Raw genomic sequence first — 22,872 nt, 5'->3', positions numbered from 1 at the left:
CAAAATCCATGAAAAATTTAAAAAGATAATTCAATTAGTGTTTATATGTGAGAGAACAACAAATGATACCAAACATTAACAACAGGTCAAGAAGAAAGAACAAAAATAATGTTTCTAATCTTCATGAAAAAAATCATTAAAATCTTTTTTCTTTCTATCTAACAATCTTCGTCAACAAAACTTATCATCAGTATGGAATTCAAGTTAAAAAGATAAAACATTTATTCCTTAGTTTCCCCTTTGTTTGTTACTAAGTCGGTGCATTTTTATGTAACTGGCCGTGAGTTTATATAAATATCTCACGTGACTTGATGATGACCTCTGTCGATACTCTACACAGACGAGGACATCTCATCAATGACTGGGAGGACCTCAAATATTTCAGGAAAAAGAAACCATGCCATGCCAAGTCAGTATATTCCATCGAGTCATCAGTGAATGACAAACTTCAACGTAAACTAATGACTTATTGAGATTTGTTGGAATTAACTTTCAGACAATGACAATCTTTCAGTCGTTCGTGACATACGACCAGCACATTTAGAATATCTAAAGGTTATACATGTATTTTAGCTCGCCTGTACTGAAGTCCCGACACCTAAATATACTCTGTCTTACAGTTGTGAATGAATGAAAGGTTTCTTTGTTGCAGAGTCAAAATGATAATAATTATCAATTGTTTTGATAGGGTTGAATGCGACTTGGAGCACGATTGCCATGTGACCTTTTGGAGCGGTTTAACTATAGTCAGCAGGAATACTATAATATGTTAGGCAAGGTCCTGTTCGGAAACTTCCTATTAAGGCTGTTCCAGTTATGGTTCATCTATGTAAATGAAGGGTAAATTCTAAAATTTTGAATCCTCTGGACGGACCTAAAAGACGTTCTAATGCCTTTTTGCGCTATTGAGCCTTTTTGGAAAGGACTTACAATTCACACTCTTTTTATGCGCAGTTCCAGAAAAAAAAAATTTCCGGGGGGGGGGGAGTTTTTTTGGTAGGCTGGAGGGGTGCTTTTGTGGCTTTATTGCTTTTTGAAAATTAAGATGTTTTCCAAAAAGCACTAAAACACTTTTCCTAGCGTCATTACACCTTATTGAAAGGCGTTATTTTGCAATATTCGTTGCAACATTACGCCTTTTATTTTTATTTTTAATAACATCACTGATTCTAAAAGGCTTTCGCAGAATTCATCAATGAATGATGCAAATTTTATTCATGATAGGGATTTGAATTAAAAGGATTTAGACACGGTTTGAGCTCAAATTTTTCAGAAATAATTGCCATTTTTTAAAGTTTTGATTAGTCCATATGGATGATTTTTATACTTTGTTAAAATTTGAAGGTTAAATTACGAGTTAACAGCGCGTTACAGAGATTAGAAATCTTTGTTCTGTAAACAAAACTCGAGTCATATTGTTGTGTACATATGTGTTTACTCATTTGATAAAAGCTTCAATCTAGGATTGCTTTTTATTTTTGATAAAATTGTTTATGAACACATTGATTCAGTTTATCTTGAAATTGTAATTTCTTTACTTTACATTATTTTTAAACAGATATATAACTGTATCTCGCTTGTAACTTAACCTCTAACATTCAAATTTTGCTCAAGTAAACCATTTTACACATAAAAATTAGGAATAATTTTTTTATCTCCAATCGTGTCTGTTGACATTTAATGAGATGAGTTAAATAATTACGTTTGAAAGAAACTTATTGTTTGTCAGTACCCTTTTATGGAATGAACATACATGTTGCATCTGAACATGACACACAGACACTAGATGAACTAGTACTCCTGCAACACGGGGACGCCCTTATTGGTAATCCTTCCACCTAAATGTCTCCCTTTTAGTTCGTTACTAGGTTTAGATAGCATGTGTCTGGGATATCGAGGAACAGTTAAAGAGATAGATCAGATGATCAATGGAGCTTAATCCAACATAATGCGCCCTTGATACAAGTCATAACAAAAGTCTACAGCACCGGTACATACTGTCGGCAGCCATAGAAGGCCAGAGAACAGGGCTCTCTCTGATCGTCAGGATCCATGACTAAGTCTTCCAGTCTGCAAACCAAGTGTCACTCAGATCTGACGCTGGTGACAGATTCTCTTTGATTGCACTTTCTCTCGTCTTTTTTTTTTTGCAAGTTATCAGTTTATTCAACCAAAATGACATTGTTTAATATTTAATTACTTTGCAGATTATAAAAGACACGCCGTTTTCAACTTTTGGTGAATATTTTTTTTTATCGGATTTGATGAATTATTTTTTGATTTGCATAACAAGATAATTGCTATGTTTTGCATACAAACGACATAAGTAGAAATAGGACTAAATAACATTTATTATACAATGTATAAATATATAAAATTATAAATACATTACATAAGATATATAATATAAAAACAATTATATAACAAGTAACCTGAAAAGTTAATAAAGGACCATGCCGACAAAGAGAGGTAACTGCTTCTGAAAGAAGCTAGAGCTTTTCGACAGGGGTCACTTCACGTGCAGGTGCAACGAAATTCTCCATTTTGTTTATATTGCTTCTACATGGATAGTGGGTCAGGGATGAATGAAAAAATGATTAGTTTGCGTCTCAGTAATTTACATCTGAAGTGGCTGCTCATTAACTATAACTATCAAAACCTCGGTCGCTGTGCATATATTTTCATTGCTTTAAGTTTTTGACAAAGAGCATCATAGCCAATCAAATGAAACACACGCAAAAGTTCGTCGATGGTTGCTAGTGGACCCTTGAATTCCCGCCAAAACACCATTGCGTGATAGATGCGCTCGGGGAGTTTATCCTTGCCATGGTACGTCTGGTCAAGCTCTGAAATTTTCTCGTCAGGAAATCGAAATTTCTTCAGAAGATATCGGAGTTCCTGCTTCGTCAACGATGTTTTGATGACATCAAACATCTTTGCCATCAAAATATCTGAAACAAAAAATTCAGAACTTTTAACAATTTGCTTTTTCAACGACAATCATTGAAATTTATGAAGGATTTGATTTCAACAACAAAGAGTACATACATGTACGTTTAATCATAAAATGATTTTGTTCAACGACAGGTTTGCTAGATATGATTGATGATAAACTGAGACAAATACCTTCTCTTTCCAGCGCCCTACGAATGAAACGACCAATCGGTTGAACGACTCCACTCACACAGACGTCCATCGGCGGCGTTCGAAGCGGATTATTGTGCAGACGAAGGTCCTTCAGATTCCTAAGGTGGTCGAAGTTTTCAGGTAGTGAGGACAGCTTGTTGTCGTTAAGGTGGAGAACCTGCAGCCGTCTCAGCCTGCAGAAAGAATCCGGAAGTTCTCCTATTTCGTTGTGATCTGCGATAATGGAGATGATGTTTTTCATTCCACTCATTGTTGAGGGGAGCGTTCGAAGTGTGTTGTTGGAGACAATTAGGTATGATACATTGGAGAACTCTATCTCATCTGAAAGTCCTGGGACAGGATGTCCCTCGGCCTGGTCAAACTTGAGTCGTTCCAGACGAGGGATTCCCACAACGGTCTTGGGGAATTCTAGAAAACGATTGTGAGACAAATCTAAGTCCGTCAGGTTCTCCATCTGGGAAATTGCGTCTGGAATGTCCTCGACATAATTGTTTGAAAAATCTAGAATGTGCAATTGAATGAGACTACAGAGTTCAGGTGCAAACGTGTGAATTTTGTTGTTGTTTAGGTACAAGGACGACAGTCTATCAAGGTTTGCAATTTCAGCGGGAATCGATTCTATTTCGTTTTTGCTCAGCTTCAAACTTTCTACAGTTTTCAGATTGCAGATCGGTAGTGGAAAAATTGAAAATTTATTTGAGCTTAGATCAATCTGTCGTAGTCTTTTGAGAGTCCCAAAGTCTACCGGGACGTACGAAAGTTTGTTTCCATCAGCGAAAAATATTTCCAAATCACGAATTAAACCAATGGCTTCCGGTAGGAATTCAAACTTGTTATTCGATAAAATCAGAGTGTGAATACGCCGAAGATTTTCTACTTCCACTGGAAGCACAGAAATATTGTTGTTTAATAGACTAAGCACTTCCAAATTCGAGCACCAACAAAGATTTTCAGGGACGTGTTCGATCGAGTTTCGTCCAAGATAAAGTTCTCGAAGGTCATAAAGATTTGCGATGTTGTCTGGAATAGCTTTGATTTTGTTATTTTCCAAACCGACTACTTCTAATGCCTCCAACTGGAAAAATTCCTCCGGAATTTCCTCGATCAGGTTGTTGTTGAGCCCTATGACGGTCAACTGGGTCAGCCTCCCGATGTCAGGTTGAATCGACGTGAGACGATTTCCAGACATGGTCAGCATCTGAAGCGTTTCCATCCAAAATACTTGAACAGGAATGAATTCAAATTCATTGTCGTCCAACAGAAGTTCTTCAAGACAAGAAAAGTTCTCGATTTCTCTTGGTAAATTCCTTAATGAATTCCCGGACAACCCTAATCGCTTTAATTGTTCTATTTTACAGACCTCTGGGTTCAAAAATTCCAACGCATTCCTCTCCAAGCCGAGCACTTGCAGGGTGGTAAGTTCACCGATTGAATCTGGCAGGACGGTGATTTGGTTATCATTTAGAACTAAGTGTGTGATTTCCGAAAGGTCGCGGATTTGAGGAGGCACTGCAGTAAGTCTGTTGTCACTAACTACTAACTCTCGCAGGTGCTCAAGTCCTGAAATCTCGGACAATATCTCAGATATCTCGTTGTTGGAGACATCTAGAAATGTCAATTCCTTTAGGAGATATATTCCACGGGTTAGTGTTGACAGTTTGTTGTGGGACAAGTCCAGCTCTTGTAAGTTACACAAGTTGGAAATTTCTTTCGGAATTTCTGTTAATTTGTTGTTACTAAGACATAGATATGTAATGTTTTCCATGCTTAAAATGGCCTGGGGGCACTCCTTTAGTCGATGGCCCCGCAGATCAACAGTGACCCTTTTTCCTACGATGTGCCTTGCAACTTCCCAGTCAATCTCTTTCTCTGTCTCCTCCGTGTTTTCCTCTTGTTCTTCTGCTTCGGCTTCCTCCATATTGGTGTCAGCGTTAGCCTCATTGCCTTCTTGAGTTTCTTCAGTTAGAGGCAATGGGGTGCTGGCCGAATTTTCGACGAGGTCTTGGCTCGTCTCCATTTTCTATAAACCAAAAGAAAGCAAGAAGATAGTTATGCAATACCGGATGATTTTTTCAAATAGCAGTGCGAGAGAGTTATGTACATAAGTATTGCAAGATTTATTACTTCTTTTGGGTACATACTGTTTATGACACCACTTTACATAGAATTGATAAAATCGTTGACAACATCACCCTATCACTAGGCATGCATGTAAAGGTTAGAATAGAAAAGAAAAAAAATATTAAAACTAATATATCGAGTCATCTTTGTTACAATTCCTTTGTGTTATTTGAATGTCACATTTATGCCGTTTAAATGCAAGAATGCACACACTAACACAGTCGTATCTTGTTTCATACGTGACACTATTCTATTAATTAAATATGCGAGCAATCCATTTTTAGATAGTCTGATTTAATATTGTCAAGTAGTTCTTCTTCTTCCCGTTATGGAGTAAACTCAGCTTTGAGTGTCGTGACTCCAGTGCTCCAGGAATTTTTTCATTCAAAAAACAAAACGGTCAATAAACAGTAAATTGAAAAATATTGACAGAGAGCAGTTTAAACGTGCTGAACTTTTGTATATATTAAATAAAATAATCTTTTTTTTTTAATATTGATAACATTTCGTGCATTATGGATGATATGCAAAGTTTGTCGCACAATATATTTCCATGTATAAATCACTTACCTCGCCGATGGTCATTGACAAGGATAACACTGATGATCCATGACTTTATTGACACTTTCACACCATAATTGACAGTCACCGAGGACGCTCAGTGTTGCCAGGTGCCCGTATCGCGGCTCACGAGAAGTAACGAGAAGTGGGAGTAACTTCAGCGCATGACAGGAAGTGGGAAGTGCTGGGAATAAACATGGCAGCCACCATATCAGACGTAAACTTTGCCGACCCATTTTTTAGCAAAAATTAGAAATTTTGCACAAGACAAAGCACTATATTTGCCAAATCAATGTATCTTCATTTCCTCTGCATGTGTTACGTGGATTCAAATTGTTGAAGTAAAGCGAACAGCCAATGCAACCGTTACAATCGGAAGTGAAAATGGAATAATTTTAGCGGTTGGTCATATGACAGTTGTGCATAATTTAATAATATAGATGACAAACTTAAGGTTGAATTGTGGAATGCATATAATCCTATTTATTATCTACTCTTGAAACTGTTCTGTTGAGAAATAAATGTTAAATTGTCACATATATTAAGAATATTTTTTTCTAAACAGAGAAAATTCAGAATAAAACGATATTTGACACTTGACATATGTTTTATCACTCTTTTACAGAAACCGTTGTCTGTGTTACATTTCACTGAACTAGAAGATGGGAACATTGAAGGACAACAACGATATAGCTTGCTATTTCATAACAAAACATTCATGGAAGGGAAAGTAAGTTTATAGGCCTACTCCATGACTTGTTCTATACTCTGTTTCAAAATATTTAGCTGTATATTTTCTTAAATTATTCGATATCTAATATGTAAACGGTGTGACCGTTGGACCGAGCGCACATTTAACACAGTGCAGTTTGATTTTTGTATAATAAAATCTATTTAAAACGCACGAAGTAGGATCCGCCAGCATGGTTGCCTACTCAAATCATTCGTCAAAGTTAAACTAAACGTCGCATGCTCAGTCTACATTATGACGTCATATTTCAGACGTAAAATGTTCGAGTTTTGTCTATTCGGAAATAGCCGAAGAGAGTTACGTGATTCCGAATTTTTTAATATTTCTTCTTTCATTGTTCATCAATTTAATTCATATGAATGCCAATGTAATAAAATTTAATACTTTATTCAGAATCTAAAAGATCCGTTTCTTGACGTTTAATGTTTTTATTTTCCATCTGATAATTTGATAAGACATACATAGAACAAGTCGTGTTTCTTGATTGAAGCACTATTGGAACTTTTCTGGAATCCTTTTTAATTTCTTTTAATTCAAATTACCTTCTATTGAAGCACTGGACTTATTTAATCGAGTTTAGGGGCAATAAACATTGATAAGTACCATTCAATCAATGATCGAACTAACTTTTAAAAAACAAAATGGCTGCCAATATGGAGGCGCCCAGGGCTGGAAGAAATTTTTTTTGGCCTTAGTACCCCTGATTCAACTTTCATTTTTCAATGATTTTCTCATATATACGTGTTACCATTAATCCTCGCTTCGCGAGGCGGGCTTCGCCCGCCTCTCGCTGCGCTCGGTATAAATACTTAAGGGTTCAAATGCTGTTCACTCAATAGCATGAAAAAGTCCCAAGATTTTTCTTTTAAAAAGTCCTGTCTAGCTTGTCAGGTTTCAATACACGGCTAATGATAAAAAGTCAACAGGGATTTTGCGTAGCAAGAGACATGAAAGTACCTGGAAGATAACATTGATAAATTAAGCCAGGTATTCTCAGTGACTTCCAAATGGAGAAAAGATGTCAACATTAACCATTTTAAAACTCTGTATGAAATTTGTTTTCGTTCCTGTCAATTTTTCCAAGTGAATAATGATAATGTTTCAGTGAAGATATCTTGATATATATTTTCCCTTTTATCAATTTCATTTGCACTTACAGGCATGTGTATTTCCAAAAAATAACCGTCCAAATGTGCTGCATTAATATCTTTGGACAGACAATAACTTATTGCTTTCAGTAATTGTTTTGGTCAAAATGATCAGATTACTGGTACTTTACTTTCAGATTAAAAAAAAATTTTGCTTTATATTAAGGTTTTCATAAAAACCTTTTTGTCTAAACTATATTCATTCACTCCATTGGTTAAAGTATCTGAGATCTGTTCTAAAATCCCCCTTCATATGAAGAAAACAGTTAAATTGTGAAATTTAATGAGAATATTCAATGCAAATAACATGATATTATCTAAATAAAAATGTTTAAAAATTGTGCATTGTGTTCTGAGAACTTGTGGATAAAAATGTAAGGCATTCCCATTATAAATTCTTGTAAGAAATGTTTTTTTTTTTTAATTTTTGTCAATTTCTTCTTAGTAAAAAGGGGATATGTCAACGAGGAACTCTTCGACTTTTTCCTTTAATTGATTACAACTTGTAATAAGCTTGTGTATTATTAAGAGAATTGACTAAAAGTAATGGAAATAGAAACTTGGTACAGAGTATAGCATTTATTCAAGAGTTTTTAGCATGTGTGCAAGAATTGAAAACATAACAATCTCAGCTGAATATTTTGCATGTCGAGAATATTTCTGAATTATTCTGAATAAGTTAACACTATTTAATTATATAATTGAGAATATAAATTCTTGCATTCCAAAATTTTTATTTTTTAGATACAAAAGGATTTTCTCAGTTGGAACAAAGGGAATAACAACATACAACCCCCAGACTTTGGAAGTGACAAACCAGGTACAAATATGGCTGTAAATTGTACAAAGTGCTGTCTTCTAATAATTTTAATTTCTTGACCTTTTCTGACAAGCCAAAAACCAATCATATACAGAATTGTGTAGACTTTAATGCAATTGCTCTTTTCAAAGGAATTAAAAATTATAATCTGTTGAGATTGACGCTAAATTTGATTAAATCCAATGATACATGTACAACCTACTAGATATGGAGTATGCTTATTTATGCATGTACACAGAATGTTTTACATCATCACTTTGATATTGAATCTTTTTTCAGTGGCCCTATTCAGAGTTTGTCAGCATAGTTCCGAATGTCAAAGCACCAGGAAACAATGAGTTTATCATTACAATGCGGAAGGGCCCCAAAAAAACTGACTCCATGAAGTTTTCCACGGATCATCGGTCAGATTTACTGACGGAAGCTCTGGTATGTCTGACTCTCTCTGTTTGTGATAAGTAAATATTCCTTCTAAATTTTTAGAGACGACTGGATCAATAAATGTGTACTTGAATTGTGATTTTTGTATATTACAGAGATTTAGAAATCAATTTGCTGATGAGAATAACACCACAAAAGTAAGTGCATTACATAATACTGCAATAAATGTAACCTCAATGTTATTGTCACTCCCTGCAATTTCAGGTGGCAAATCTTATAGAGGAAGTATTTTGTTCAATCTTTCAATATAAATGACACAATCAACTTAAAAATGAAACAGCAAATACTGTGTATTTATTTGTATACTGAGTAGGAAAATAAACGACAGTAGTTAATATAAAACAAAGCAATCAGATTTATTGAGTGACACAATTCAGGTGTCCAATGTGGACAATGCACTCACTTCTCACCGCTGCGACCTGAGTTCGATCCCAGTGATCGACAGTGGTTGTATGTGATAGGGTACAGCGGTCGCCCGCTTGGACACGTGGGTTCTCTCCGGGTACTCTGGCTTCTTCCCACAACAATGACCCCTTCGAGCTAACATCCATGCCAACGAGAGATATTAATTTAAGTTGTAGAACTTGTTTTTCAATCGTTGTAAAATAAATAAAGTTCTGTTTTTTTTCTGGTAGAAATTATCTTTATTGCTATCTATGGCAGTTTACATGTGGCTCAGGAATATAACTGTGTCTTAACATGTATCTTAACACTAACATTCAGACATTCTCTATGTTTTCAATGATATGTGACTTTACATTCTCTTTGTTGCTGCACTGTAGAAGGTAAGTGTGTGCACTGTTAATGTCTTGAAGCTTATTAACATATACATGTATATAGAGCAAAAATCATGTAGACAGAAAAAATGTGGAAAGCTTTACAAGTATTTCTACTTGAAAAAGTCACTGACTTGACAAGATTTTCTGTCTCTGTGTAGAGATTCAATGCTTTCAAACACCACTGGTCAGATAACCGAGTACCAGTCCTCCTAGAGGTCAACCAGGGGTCAGTCGACCAGATCGACCCCGCCACAAACCGAGTGCTGTGTTCTTATGACTACAAGGACATGGAAGGCATCACACATGTAAGGCAAACTCTACTTGTCTTAAGCTTAAGTCAAACCATGAACTATGTAGTTCTCAATTATTTGTTTTTTTAAATGTGTTTGTTATGTGGTATAAGTATATTATAAGCAAATTAAAAAAGGATGGTTCTTTTAATGTTATAATAGTTACTTTCTATGTGTGTGTAGATATCAGATTACCCTGGTGGTATTGCAATAATTCATGGAGGATTTAGTCGCCTCGTAAGTCTGTTTTAATTAATTGTGGTGAATTGTCAAAGTTCAGTATTTTGTAACCTGTAATGTGGACAGATTATGTTTACATAAAATGCAGTTAACTTCATTTCTGTAATCTTCCATTATATGTAGTACTTGTACAATGTAATTATTGAATCTTAGAATTTTTTTACTACATGTTACATGTTTAAATTTATATCTTTTTGTTTCAATAATCAGCATCTGTTTGCCTGTGAACAAAAAGAAAACCTAGTGAAATGCATAATGGAGAGTGCAGCAGCTTTTGTTGGAATAGCTGTCAAACAGAGAAAAGAACCTATTGCCTTTGAAAACTTTATCACACACAGATTGGGAAAATACAGGTCAGAATTGCAATTTGATCCACTTTCTAACATCATTTTAGATAAGAAGCAGATTTATAGCTACAGCTATAAGCTATTTTGTGGGGATATATTTTTTAATATGTTATCTCTGTGTGGATTTCAGTACTGATGAGGCGCTCACATCCTACGCTGAGTTTACCGTACAAAAGATATCTCCCCGCCACTCTGATCCTGTTCGGCGGACCATGTGTCTGACGGAGACATGTTTAGTGGAGCGTGACCCCGCGACGTATAATGTGGTCACCAGTAAACCTTTGTGTGATGTAAGTTCATTATATCTGACCTTAGTTATATCACCTCAAGATGTCAAGTTTGAATACAGTGTATTCAACAAGTTTTCTGATATTTTCCAGATCTTTGCCATAATACGTGATCAAGAGAATCCTCAGAAATTCAGCGTAGAGTATGTTAAAGGTGCAATAAGAACATACCTGTCCACAGACAGGTAAGGAGTTCAAATGACATGAATTAATCATGCCTGGTACAAATAATCACTGTTTCAAATAGACATTAGGATGTACATGTTCAGTATGTATCTGAGCGGGTTATTTCTGATTACAGAGATGCGTTGATAGCGTCTGTCCTGGATGGAGTCAGAGCCTCCGGTAACAGAGATGTCTGTGTGAAGATGAAGTTTACGTCTCGCGGATATCGCCTCGGTCCGTTCACTGTTCCCGTGGATGAAGAGGTGGAGAGTCAGTTACTAAAGTTTATCCAACAGCCGCCAGGTGAGGAAGGCCTCGGCTTCAGCTTGAAACAATATACCATTTTTCATTTTTTTTTTTTCTGTACGTTACAAAATTGAAAACTTGCAAAAATGGGGTAAATATGTAACTTATTTCATTTGCGTCAAGTTTTTTTGTTTTTTTTAAAATAAAGATCCAATTGCAAACAATACCTATATAGATTCCTCAAACTGTAGTATTTGGGAGGTGAAGGTGATTGCAAAAAAAAAGAACCTAGTAAGTTGCAAGAACTTGTGTTCGAACCCTTTGTATATTATATATACAATAAAATATGTTCAAACCAAAAAAAGAGAAAACTAAATCTTCATGAAAATTACAGGATATACAGTAATAGTATTTGTGAATAATTTATACAGCTTTACATGCAATGGTTGGACATCACAGGCTTAAAAAAATCTTCATATGCTTTATTATTTAAAAAAACATTATCAACAGAACAGAAAGCAAAAAAGTAACGAGTTTAATGCTATAATCAATTTGATGTAACGGTAAATAATATGTGTTTGTCGTCATGGTTTCCAGTGGGACTGACCTTTGACCAGTCTGTGTCCCGATTTAACAGCAACATATCGTACAGTGGCCTCCTTCATGCTGTCACACAAGATGTAAGTCTCTTATTCAGACATGAGATGTAAATCTCACTCAAGTATGAGATGTATGTCTCAGTAAGTTACAAGATGAAGATGTGACTAGGAGATGTACAGTATTATAAAATCTCATTCAAACTTGAGAATGTCAAATCAAATAAGCTGATTTTAGTCAATCACAAATCTAAGTCGTATTAAAAATGAGATGCAAGTTTTTCTCCAAACTTTGATATAAACCTCACTCAAACATTTAGATGCAGATCAACCCAAATTGATACAAATAGAAATGATAGTATGGACTGTAAAGTATAATTTCTGAGACCTTCATCTCAATGAGGGAAGTTTAGATCTGTTCTCTGTGTATCGTAGGGTCTGTTTGCTGAAAACAAAGAGAAGTTGATCAGTGGTGCTTTACTGGGACTACTGGAGAAGGAGGGGGACCAGAATGTGATATCAGCGGAGAATCTGGAGGCCCAGTTCCACGCCCTCAGGCGATTAGTGGCCTCCAAGGCCGGCTTCCAAGCCTTCACTACATTACCAAAGTACAGTTCAGTTCTGATCGATTTCCACAACAAGAAGTTAAGAATTAGACATTGTATTGTGTTGATTGAAACGAATTTGCTAATTATTTCAGAATGAGAGAAAAAGTTGGTTTAAAGGTTGTTAAAGCTTTAAAGAGAAAGGACAACGGTGTCACTCATGCTGCTATAGATGTTTTGTGTGCTCTGATGCAGGTAAGATATACCGATAGTATACTGTATTTGTGTGTAGTACTCTCTGAGTATATGGGTAATAAGAAGACAAATACATGTATTTTAGTTCAATGCACTTGGAAACAAGAACCTTTTTTAATCATAGTGTTCTTTATGTGCTGATCTGATCCAGAAATTTTTTTTTGGGGGGGTAGGGAGGGAGGGAGGAAGGGGCTGTCTGAGCCCTATTTTCAGCAATTTTACCCCCACCCTTCTAGATCCGTGCATGGATTCTTTTTTCTTTTTTTTCTCAGTGATAATAATTAGTATCAACCTAATGATTTTGTGTGTATCATTTGTCATATTTTTTGTATAATCACCATCCAAAGATGACAGACGTGTCATTTTGGGTTTATATTATCTTCTCTTACAGCCAATGCATGACGACTATGACCTCCGACAGGAACAAATGAACAAATACTCACTTCTGTCCTCCAAGAAATTCCTGGAGACATTGTTAGAAACCTTTACAGACCATGTTGTACACAGTACCGGGGCTCTTGTGATATCAGCCATGCTGGACTTTTTAACTTTCTCTCTGTGTGCACCATATAGTGAAACCACGGATGGGACCCATTTTGATACCTTGCTGGAAATGGTGGCAGCTAATGGCAGAATTGTTTTCAAATTATTTCAGGTAAGACTGCAAAAAGTTCTATTTAGTTTTCATTATGTAAATAATATATCATAAGAATTGAGAAACAGTAAATGTGTATGTCGGTTAAAAGAATGAAAGAATATCAAGCCAATCAGTGGAACAAATTACATGTTAACTGTAAACATGTATGTGTTTGATTAGATAATAATATCTTGTTTTGTTAACAGCATCCTTCCATGGCTGTTGTTAAAGGAGCTGGTCTTGTTATGAAGGCAATCATTGAGGTTGGTTTTAAAGTCATTAATAAAACCATAATGCATGTACATTGTATATGAAATTGCAAACATGCTAAGTCTTAATTTACAATGATCATTTGAATTAGGAGGGGGATCAGGAGGTAGCAGCAAAGATGCAGGACCTGGCCCTGTCTGAGGGGGCGTTACCCAAACACCTACACACCGCAATGTTTACAGCTAGTACAGACAACAGAATGCTAACTATCAGGTAATATAGAGAGGGGGCATTACCCGAATACCTACACACCGCAATGTTTACAGCTAGTACAGACAACAGAATGCTAACTATCAGGTAATATAGAGAGGGGGCATTACTCGAATACCTACACACCGCAATGTTTACAGCTAGTACAGACAACAGAATACTAACTATCAGGTAATATAGAAAGGGGGCATTACCCAAACACCTACACACCGTAATGTTTACAGCTAGTACAGACAACAGAATGTTAACTATCAGGTTATATAGAAAGGGGGCGTTACCCAAACACCTACACACCACATTGTTTACAGCTAGTACAGACGACAGAATGCTAACTATCAGGTAATATAGAAAGGGGGCATTACCCAAACACCTACACACCGCAATGTTTACAGCTAGTACAGACAACAGAATGCTAACTATCAGGTAATTTAGAGGGTGACGTTACCCAAACACCTACACACCGCAATGCTTACAGCTAGTACAGACAACAGAATACTAACTATAAGGTCATATAAAAAGGGGGCATTACCTAAACACCTGCACACTGCAATATTTACAACCAATACAGACAACGGAATGCTAATATCAGGTAATATGGAGAGAGGGCGTTACCCAAACACCTACACATCGCAATGTTTACAGCTAGTACAGACAACAGAATGCTAATATCAGGTCATATAGAAAGGGGGCGTTACCCAAACACCTACACATCGCAATGTTTACAGCTAGTACAGACAACAGAATGCTAATATCAGGTCATATAGAAAGGGGGCGTTACCCAAACACCTACACACCACATTGTTTACAGCTAGTACAGACGACAGAATGCTAACTATCAGGTAATATAGAAAGGGGGCATTACCCAAACACCTACACACCGCAATGTTTACAGCTAGTACAGACAACAGAATGCTAACTATCAGGTAATTTAGAGGGTGACGTTACCCAAACACCTACACATTGCAATGTTTACAGCCAGTACAGACAACAGAATGCTAATATCAGGTCATATAGAAAGGGGGTATTACCCAAACACCTACACATTGCAATGTTTACAGCCAGTACAGACAGCAGAATGCTAATATCAGGTCATATAGAAAGGGGGCATTACCTAAACACCTACACACCGCAATGTTTACAGCCAGTACAGCAGCAGAATGCTTACTTTCAGGTAACGTAGAGGGGACATTTCTCACACATCTACATGCACATGGTCTACCTAGACATTTTTGTTTACAGCAAATGTGTCTGGTAATAAGTATTAAACAGTAGAAAATAAATATTTAAAAGGAACATATTTTCTATCAGCAGGCACTTGCTTTTATTTGACCTGTTGGGGAATAAAGGACCATAAATCAGTCAAATTAACAATATACTGTACCTTAATGTCATCTAGTATAGGCACCAGAGTTGTTAATGTTATATTCTCAGCAAAAGAAGAGCTATGACTGAATTTCCATCAATCAAAGATAAAACATTTCTGACAGTACTGTGTTTTAATCAGGCAGCTTAGTCGACATTTGGTGGGTTTGTGGGTCACCGGTCACCCTACAGCCATGGGCTTACTTCGGCGGATTCTGGTGAGTCATTCATTCCTTCTTGAAAAGCAGCAATATTTAAATCATCATACTAAATGCAGATTAAAATTTTTAGCTCCAGGAAATTTTTATGCCCCTTATTAATTTACCAAAAGTACATGTGAGAATCCAATATAGTTTTCTTTAGTACATGCATATGCTCGATTTTATTTCCCAAATCAAGAATGTGTTAAATTAAGAATAAAATCGAGAGAAAATGCTGTTATACAATATTGATTGATTATGTTTGTTTGTTTGACAGCCCAGTGGACTGCTGTCGTACCTGGATTCTGATGCCGAGGTACCAACCCACGAAGACGACAAATTACATGTCAGAGACAATGTCAAACTAGCTCAGGTCTGTCAGCATTCTCTATCTTTTTTGTTCACTGCAGACTCCAAGACTCTGAATGATACCAAACATTTTGCACATGAATTGCTTTGTAAGGAATCCGAGCCATGACAGCATGTTTGTTCTCACATTTTGCAGGACATACAAAACAGAAACCGTAGAAACCCTAACCTAGTCATGATAGAGAAAAAAGTAGATGAACTTCTTCAGCATTGGCGAGCCAGAATAGGCCTAGAGAAAAACAAACAGGTACGACTGTTTTGACCATGTTTGCCATTTGGACAAACAGTTGAATGAACAACAACTTGTTGTCTATTAAATTCCAATGCATATCTAAATATTTACTTAAATAAAGTTATTTTTTTAACCTTCATGTACATTCTGACTGTTTCAGCTAAATGAACTAAAACCTGTAACACTAAGGAAGCGGAGACAGCGAATCAAGAGTGAGGCTAACTGGTCGTTATTTTACTATTATTTCAACAGGGACCACTCCAAACCCAACTTACTGTGGAATTACAAGGTGGGAATCCTCTTCTTTTAATGAAATGAAATGCAGTTTAATGTGATATTTTCAGCCATCAATAAAATGTCTCATGATTTCTTATCTGGACAGACCAGGGAAGAACTGCGAGAGGCACTGGAGAATGAAATGAGGGCATTCAGTGTGGACCGAGAATTGGGGTCAAACTGTGTGGTGGGCTGGAACCACCAGGAGTTTGAGGTCCCTTACAACTGTCTGTCTGACGAAATCAAGATAGGTCAGATCAATGTCTGCTTATACAACATTAGTTAGTAATTCACTTGTATTTGAGTACTTACTGATTTAGATTGGGATCGTTTAACAGATCTGACTATGTTTCAGGTGATTACTACCTGCGACTTTTATTGGAAGAGGGAGATGAGGAGTCGGAGGAAACAAGTGCAATTAAAAAGTCGTAAGTAGATCAGACAGCAGTCCCAGAAATGTGCTTGTTCTCAGGTGACATCACATGATTGCAATGTCAACATTTCTGTAGTGACATCAGATGATTGCAACTTGTACATTCTGATTAACATGTACACATATGTTTGTAAAATTAACAGGTATGAGTTCTTCAATGACCTTTACCATCGCTTCCTCCTGACCCCAAAAGTCCAGATGAAGTGTATGTGTCTGCAGGCCATGACCATTGTGTACGGGAAATGTCACGAGGAGATTGGAGCTTTCAATGACACCCGGTACATCGTGGGCATGCTGGAGAGGGTAAGAACCATCAACTTATAGCTACTGCACTCAGGGAAGGCAGCTTTATCAACTAGTGTGGGGGGTATTGCTTAACGTCTTAATTTTTTTGGTTTTTGTTAATCCATACAACCATATGTGTCACGTCATAGAAGTGTTGTTTACTACTAAAGTACATGTAGGTAATTTGTTGATCATTTTTGCTAATTTGTACGTTTTGAAGTATTTCAGACACAAGATGTAAAAGAATTCAATTTTGTGTGCTTTTATTTGCAGTGTACAGACAAATTGGAAAGAGACCGCTTGGTTCTTTTCTTGAACAAACTTATTCTACACCAGGTCAGTTCCCTGTTCATGTTCATACATGTATGTAGAACAAAGTCAAGAAGTTTACAGAGAGGCAGATAATTTAAACAGGATTCTGTTGATAAACATTTTATTTTATATATTTTAGAAAAATGTGAAGGAAATCATGGATGTGAATGGTATCAAGGTGTTGGTAGACCTACTAACGATAGCCCACCTGCACACCTCCCGGGCTACTGTACCTTTACAGGTATGTAACTTAGGTGCTTACTCATAGATTTGTTGACTATAGCACACGTCCAACCATTCATTTAACTTAGTAGACCTGTTCTTCATCACATATTTTTATACATCTACAACACAAGAGTTACTGAATGTTGTTTTGCCATAGCAAACCTCAATACCTTCAGAACTGTACAACATGTATAGATCTCTATTTTGTTGTAGACCAATGTGATTGAAGCTTCCCCTGACATGAGGAGGGACAGCGAGAAGGAGTGGTACTATGGTAACAAGGACAAGGAGAGGCTGGGACCATTCTCTTATGAGGAGGTGTGCAGAAACTCTATTTTCTCTTTGATTAACCATGGGTTATGGACCAATGATAGTATTTAAACCTTATATCTAAGCTCAAACTGATATACTCTTTTGTATTTTGTAGTTGAAGGATCTGTGGAATGAGGGAACCATACATGCTAAGACGCGGTGCTGGGCACAAGGCATGGACGGGTGGCGCCCCCTACAGTCAGTCCCACAACTCAAGTGGACGTTACTGGCCTCTAGTCAGCCTGTGATGAACGAGAGTGAGCTGGCCAGCCTCATACTCAACATGCTGATTCAGATGACGGAGTACTACCCAAGCCGGTAAGAGGGAGAAAGAATTTGTAGTTGTTCAGATCTGCAAGGTGTTTCCGTCTTGAAGAAAATGTCTGAAGTTTGACTTGTAATTTTTGTAGGGACTCTGATGGTGCAATAATTCGACCTCTGCCAAAAGTGAAGAGGATTCTGTCTGACCCAATGTGTCTCCCTCATCTTGTGCAGGTATAGTACTCAATATTGTGTAACGATTTAATATGAATATATGTAAAACAAATCGACTGTATTTAACCATAAACTTTGAATCAGAACGCGTAAAATAAAATTTGTTACAATCCCTGCTCATCCTTGAAATAAACAGTTTTATAAGCATCATATGTATCAGTCATGCAGACCAAAGTAACACTCTTATATGGACCTCTATGTAATTACAGTTGCTGTTGACCTTTGACCCGACCTTGGTGGAGAAGGTCGCCCGGCTACTGTTCCTAATTATGCAGGATAATCCCAACATTTCCCGCCTCTACCTGACGGGGGCGTTCTTCTTCATCATGATGTACACAGGATCCAACCTTCTCCCTGTCGCCCGGTTCTTGAAGTACACCCACATGAACCAGGCTTTCCGATCCGAGGAGGTGGGTAAATAGACCTGTAAAAATCAAGTCATGAAACCTAGGATGATAAATAAAATACCACAATGTAACCTCGGGTTCTTCTATGTTTCACAACTTCTTAACAATGCCATAAGAGTAAGTTATTTTAAAGTTAATATACAATGTAGAGAAGATCAAGATGATTGACTTTCAGGGGGTTCAAATATAGAGTGAGCCAATGGAGCTTAATGGTGTCTCTAGCAAGTGCACATTTTGTCATCAAATGCTGCTATATCAATTGGGTTGAGTCTAGTCCATCTCACTGATGTTTTTATTTGTAGAATCGTGGCTCGGACATTGTCAGCAGAAGTGTGCTGGGCAACATCTTACCCGAGGCCATGGTCTGTTACCTTGAAAACTACTCACCAGAAAAGTTCGCAGAGATCTTCCTTGGAGAGTTTGATACGCCAGAGGCCATCTGGAATGCTGAAATGAGGTCTGAACTTTGAATTCTTCCTAAAATGACAATAACGAATGATGACTATCAGAGTACATCACAATTTTGGTTTTTTCTGGCTATGTAAGTTTCGATTTTGTTAATTCATTAATGTCATGATTTTTTGTTGTAGGCGAGTGATGATTGAGAAGATCGCGTCCCACATTGCCGATTTCTCGCCGCGGCTACAGAGTAACACTCGCGCCCTGTACCAGTACTGTCCCATTCCAGTGGTCAACTACCCACAACTCGAGCATGAACTGTTCTGCAATATATATTATCTTAAGCATCTCTGTGATACTCAGAAATTCCCAGATTGGCCGATTAAGGATCCAGTATGTATTCACGGTTTATAGTGTATTACTGTAAACATATTACATTTGTCTGTGTATTCTATTAAGCGTTTTTGGTGGAATGCAGCTTACGCTGATTTAAGTACAGTGCTTAACACCATGCAAACATGCCAGTTCAAGAATATGCCAATTCAAATTCACGTCAACTCGATCAAAAACTATTTCCTGCCAATTATTGTACACGACAAATATAAAAAGTTTGCAGTATCTTGTAATCATAAATTGTTTTTTATCCTTTGACAACATTAGAGCCATTTTAACAAGACTTAGAACTTTTGGTAGGACTTAACTATCTATCTTGTATGAAAACAAGTCAAAAATGACACTGGTTTAGAGTGAAATATGCATTGACTGTTGTTAAAATGATTCAAATAAGTAAACAGAGAATTGCAGCTTAGACCATTTGTTCAAAACAGCTTACTGTATGAATTAAGATTTGATTGTCTCTGTAGATCAAGTTATTGAAGGAGATACTGGAGTCATGGAAGAAGGAGGTCGAGAAGAAGCCGCCGACTATGTCTATAGAGGACGCGTACGAGACGTTAAATCTGAAGAAGGGAGCGGGCGGGTCAGTTAACTATAATTACTGCCGTCATAGAAATTACTAGCACAATAATATTGTTTAGTGAGTGTTAATCACCCATGTACTGGATTTTGATGTGCATGTACATCGTTTGTTGGTAGTAGTTGTATAAACATGTAAACGTCCCCACCCACCCCATCTCTCAAACAAATTTGTTATGCAGGATTTGTTCATGTTTTTTTTGTTTTAGTGAGTTTATTTTCTATGTGTCTATATAATTCTGTAACAAAAATATTTTTTCATTTACAACCATAAACATTAATAGCGATAAACACATATACATGTTTTTAACTTACCAGGATTATCGGATATATCAGTTAGTGTATATATAACTGTTCAATGCACTGTTTTAGGTTCAAGAATAGTCGAACTCAAAGAACAAGGTTACAGAAATATCTGATCAATTTTAGCATGATTCAGTATCTTTAAGCTTTAAGCCAAATGCCTGCTGGACAAGAATAATAACTCTGCTTTAATTCCATCCTCCTATTTACTTGTATGGGTTTTTAAATTTTTTTTTTAATCTTTAGAATTTTGATATTCAAACTTACTTACATGTTCAATCACCAGTACTTTAGAATAATTGCTCTATTATGCTCATCAAACTTGACACCTGTACGCATGTTACTGAGTACATGTACAGCCTCACAGATCTATTAGTACACAGTGTACAGTGTAATGAAGGGGCATGGTCACGATTTTAATCAAAATTTATTTTTCTCTTTTTAATGTTTACAATGCTTCAGAAAGGCATTTCTAATAGTAAAAATTTGAGTGTCAGTTGTCGAGATAACAAAGGTATAGAGCTCACAATTCTTTGTTATGTAAATAAAGCTCAGGTCATGCTTTTTTTTATATTTTGAATGTTGACAGAAAAATTCCAGGTTTAGACCTTAAATGAATGCGACAAACTGTGGCTAGGAACTGTTTATTCATATTCAATTCAATTTCATTAGAAATGCATTGTTAATGCATTTAAACTGTAGAAATGATAAAATTAAATTTTATTGTAAAAGGTGATACATTATAGCATGCAAAGTACCCAGTCAGTGAATCAATAATACCCGTACTTACCAGACTGAGTTGTATCAGTGTCACAGAATTAACTCGAAAGTTCATCTGTAATCGATCAGCTGATTATTAATAAAACTCAAACCTTATGTAAATAATATGCCTATTGATTATCTCTACAATTTGACCAAAATTGTGATTATGCCCCTTTAGGAATGCTTACTGCTGTTTGTTTTACCGTATATTTGCTACAATATGTATGTTTCATTATTCCTCGGACTAACGATGCAAAAAAAGAAGCTAACATTCTTATAGCATGTATCCAGAATGCATTATCATCCTCTGTAGTCAGAAAATTTTAAGGAAATTGCATTTCCTCAATTTCACTATTATCTATTGTCGATAGTCAGTTGTTTAATTAGAGAAATTAATGAAAATTGCTGTAAAAATTTTAACATTGAATGTGGTTTGCTTGAAATATACTTATTTCTGTTATAGGCATGAAGAAGCTCAAATAAGGAAAGCATACTTCAAACTGGCCCAAAAATACCATCCTGATAAAAACCCAGAGGGCAGGGTAAGGGTGTGCCTGAGAAATACTTAGATATAGATGTGAGATATACTGAGATATAGATGTACATGTAATTGTGGTCAGCATCTAGCCTTTGGGCCATAAAACATGTAAAATGAGCTCACTTCTGATCTCAGTCTCAGTTTTATGAAAGGAATATATAGAGGAAAAATGAGACTGAGATCAAAAGAGAGCAAAGTTTAACTGCCCCAAGGTCAGGTTTCTACTGACTTGCAGAGTTAGGTGGGCCCAGTTATTGATTGTTTACTGTTTTATCTGTTTCCTGTAGGAAATGTTTGAGCAAGTGAACAAGGCGTATGAATTCCTGTGTAGTAAGTCCCGGTTAGTGGAGGGACCTGACCCCCAGAATATCGTACTGATCCTCAGAGCCCAGTCCATTCTGTTCAACAGATACAGGACAGGTAAGGACTCGCACTTCTCAACTCACTCTATTCAGAACATGCATGTATATACACATGCATTCTGGGATTTCATTTACATTCATGGGTATCAAATATTCATAGGAATACATGTAGTAAAACTTAAAGATTTAAGGATGCATAAATATGTAGGCAGTGGTGTTTTTGATAAAGTTTTATGCTACATATTTTACTGCAATGAACACTTAATTTGTGGTTAGATTCAATAAGAAAGTCTATTACAGTTTGTATTCAGTGAATATTGATGAAACCACAGTACACTGGAGAGCAGATCTCATGTTAGAAACCTTTGTATTTGTAGAGCTTGAGCCGTACAAGTATGCTGGCTATCCAATGTTGATCAAAACCATTCGCATGGAGACAAACGACGATGCCCTGTTCTCAAAGTCCGCTCCACTTCTGGCAGCTGCAGCGGAGCTGTGTCATCACACCGTGAACTGTTCAGCATTAAATGCAGAGGAGCTCCGAAGGGAAAACGGAATCCAGGTCAATATTTCATATTTATACAATCATGATTCTTTGTAGTTTATTAGATAATTATGTCTGTGGAGATAATAAATGTTTTAAGCATGTGAAGCCATTTACATTTTGTTGATTTTAAGTACAGAAATTTAAAGTATTGGTATCAGTAGAATACCGTGGAATCATTAGATTTCGTGGTGGCTCAATTTTCGTGGAATTCGTGGGTACCTC

General features: G+C 36.6%; 2 protein-coding genes across 5 annotated transcripts in view; one reads left to right on the top strand and one right to left on the bottom strand.

Moving 5' to 3' along the window:
• Positions 1-2,333: 2,333 nt before the first annotated feature.
• Positions 2,334-5,979, bottom strand: LOC128191631 (leucine-rich repeat and death domain-containing protein 1-like). The gene is made up of 3 exons (XM_052863808.1): positions 5,839-5,979; positions 3,127-5,167; positions 2,334-2,951 (listed from the first exon to the last, which is right to left on the bottom strand). The coding sequence occupies exons 1-3, from the start codon at positions 5,851-5,853 to the stop codon at positions 2,653-2,655; spliced, it is 2,355 nt and encodes a 784-aa protein (XP_052719768.1). The 5' UTR covers positions 5,854-5,979; the 3' UTR covers positions 2,334-2,652.
• A 40-nt stretch (positions 5,980-6,019) lies between these two features.
• The window catches only part of LOC128191630 (dnaJ homolog subfamily C member 13-like), a 28,255-nt gene continuing 11,402 nt past the window's right edge, over positions 6,020-22,872 (top strand). Inside the window, exons 1-37 of one of the 4 annotated variants that reach the window (XM_052863804.1) lie at positions 6,020-6,230; positions 6,455-6,559; positions 8,473-8,548; positions 8,828-8,977; positions 9,085-9,126; positions 9,927-10,073; positions 10,242-10,295; positions 10,509-10,651; positions 10,776-10,935; positions 11,026-11,117; positions 11,234-11,400; positions 11,941-12,023; positions 12,375-12,547; positions 12,640-12,739; positions 13,131-13,394; positions 13,583-13,639; positions 13,738-13,859; positions 15,361-15,436; positions 15,696-15,791; positions 15,924-16,034; positions 16,180-16,308; positions 16,402-16,546; positions 16,651-16,723; positions 16,872-17,031; positions 17,287-17,349; positions 17,465-17,566; positions 17,764-17,868; positions 17,978-18,180; positions 18,273-18,357; positions 18,567-18,767; positions 19,067-19,221; positions 19,355-19,556; positions 20,027-20,142; positions 20,511-20,540; positions 21,667-21,745; positions 22,029-22,161; positions 22,481-22,665. In XM_052863804.1, coding sequence (XP_052719764.1) covers positions 6,492-6,559; positions 8,473-8,548; positions 8,828-8,977; positions 9,085-9,126; positions 9,927-10,073; positions 10,242-10,295; positions 10,509-10,651; positions 10,776-10,935; positions 11,026-11,117; positions 11,234-11,400; positions 11,941-12,023; positions 12,375-12,547; positions 12,640-12,739; positions 13,131-13,394; positions 13,583-13,639; positions 13,738-13,859; positions 15,361-15,436; positions 15,696-15,791; positions 15,924-16,034; positions 16,180-16,308; positions 16,402-16,546; positions 16,651-16,723; positions 16,872-17,031; positions 17,287-17,349; positions 17,465-17,566; positions 17,764-17,868; positions 17,978-18,180; positions 18,273-18,357; positions 18,567-18,767; positions 19,067-19,221; positions 19,355-19,556; positions 20,027-20,142; positions 20,511-20,540; positions 21,667-21,745; positions 22,029-22,161; positions 22,481-22,665 — 4,347 coding nt within the window. In that variant the 5' untranslated portion in view covers positions 6,020-6,230; positions 6,455-6,491. The remainder of the gene's footprint in view (positions 6,231-6,454; positions 6,560-8,472; positions 8,549-8,827; positions 8,978-9,084; positions 9,127-9,926; positions 10,074-10,241; positions 10,296-10,508; positions 10,652-10,775; positions 10,936-11,025; positions 11,118-11,233; positions 11,401-11,940; positions 12,024-12,374; positions 12,548-12,639; positions 12,740-13,130; positions 13,395-13,582; positions 13,640-13,737; positions 13,860-15,360; positions 15,437-15,695; positions 15,792-15,923; positions 16,035-16,179; positions 16,309-16,401; positions 16,547-16,650; positions 16,724-16,871; positions 17,032-17,286; positions 17,350-17,464; positions 17,567-17,763; positions 17,869-17,977; positions 18,181-18,272; positions 18,358-18,566; positions 18,768-19,066; positions 19,222-19,354; positions 19,557-20,026; positions 20,143-20,510; positions 20,541-21,666; positions 21,746-22,028; positions 22,162-22,480; positions 22,666-22,872) is intronic. The other 3 variants (XM_052863806.1, XM_052863805.1, XM_052863807.1) reach the window with 3 other exon arrangements.

This window comes from Crassostrea angulata, chromosome 7 (assembly GCF_025612915.1).
Source record: "Crassostrea angulata isolate pt1a10 chromosome 7, ASM2561291v2, whole genome shotgun sequence".
Classification (NCBI taxonomy): Eukaryota; Metazoa; Mollusca; class Bivalvia; order Ostreida; family Ostreidae; genus Magallana; species Magallana angulata.
This window is presented reverse-complemented; position numbering and strand designations above follow the sequence as displayed.

Excerpts from the sequence above, each read along its gene's own strand:
- LOC128191631 (XM_052863808.1), bottom strand. Across the intron at positions 2,952-3,126 it reads TAGGGCGCTGGAAAGAGAAG|ATATTTTGATGGCAAAGATG; the intron begins GTATTTGTCTCA and ends TTTTTGTTTCAG.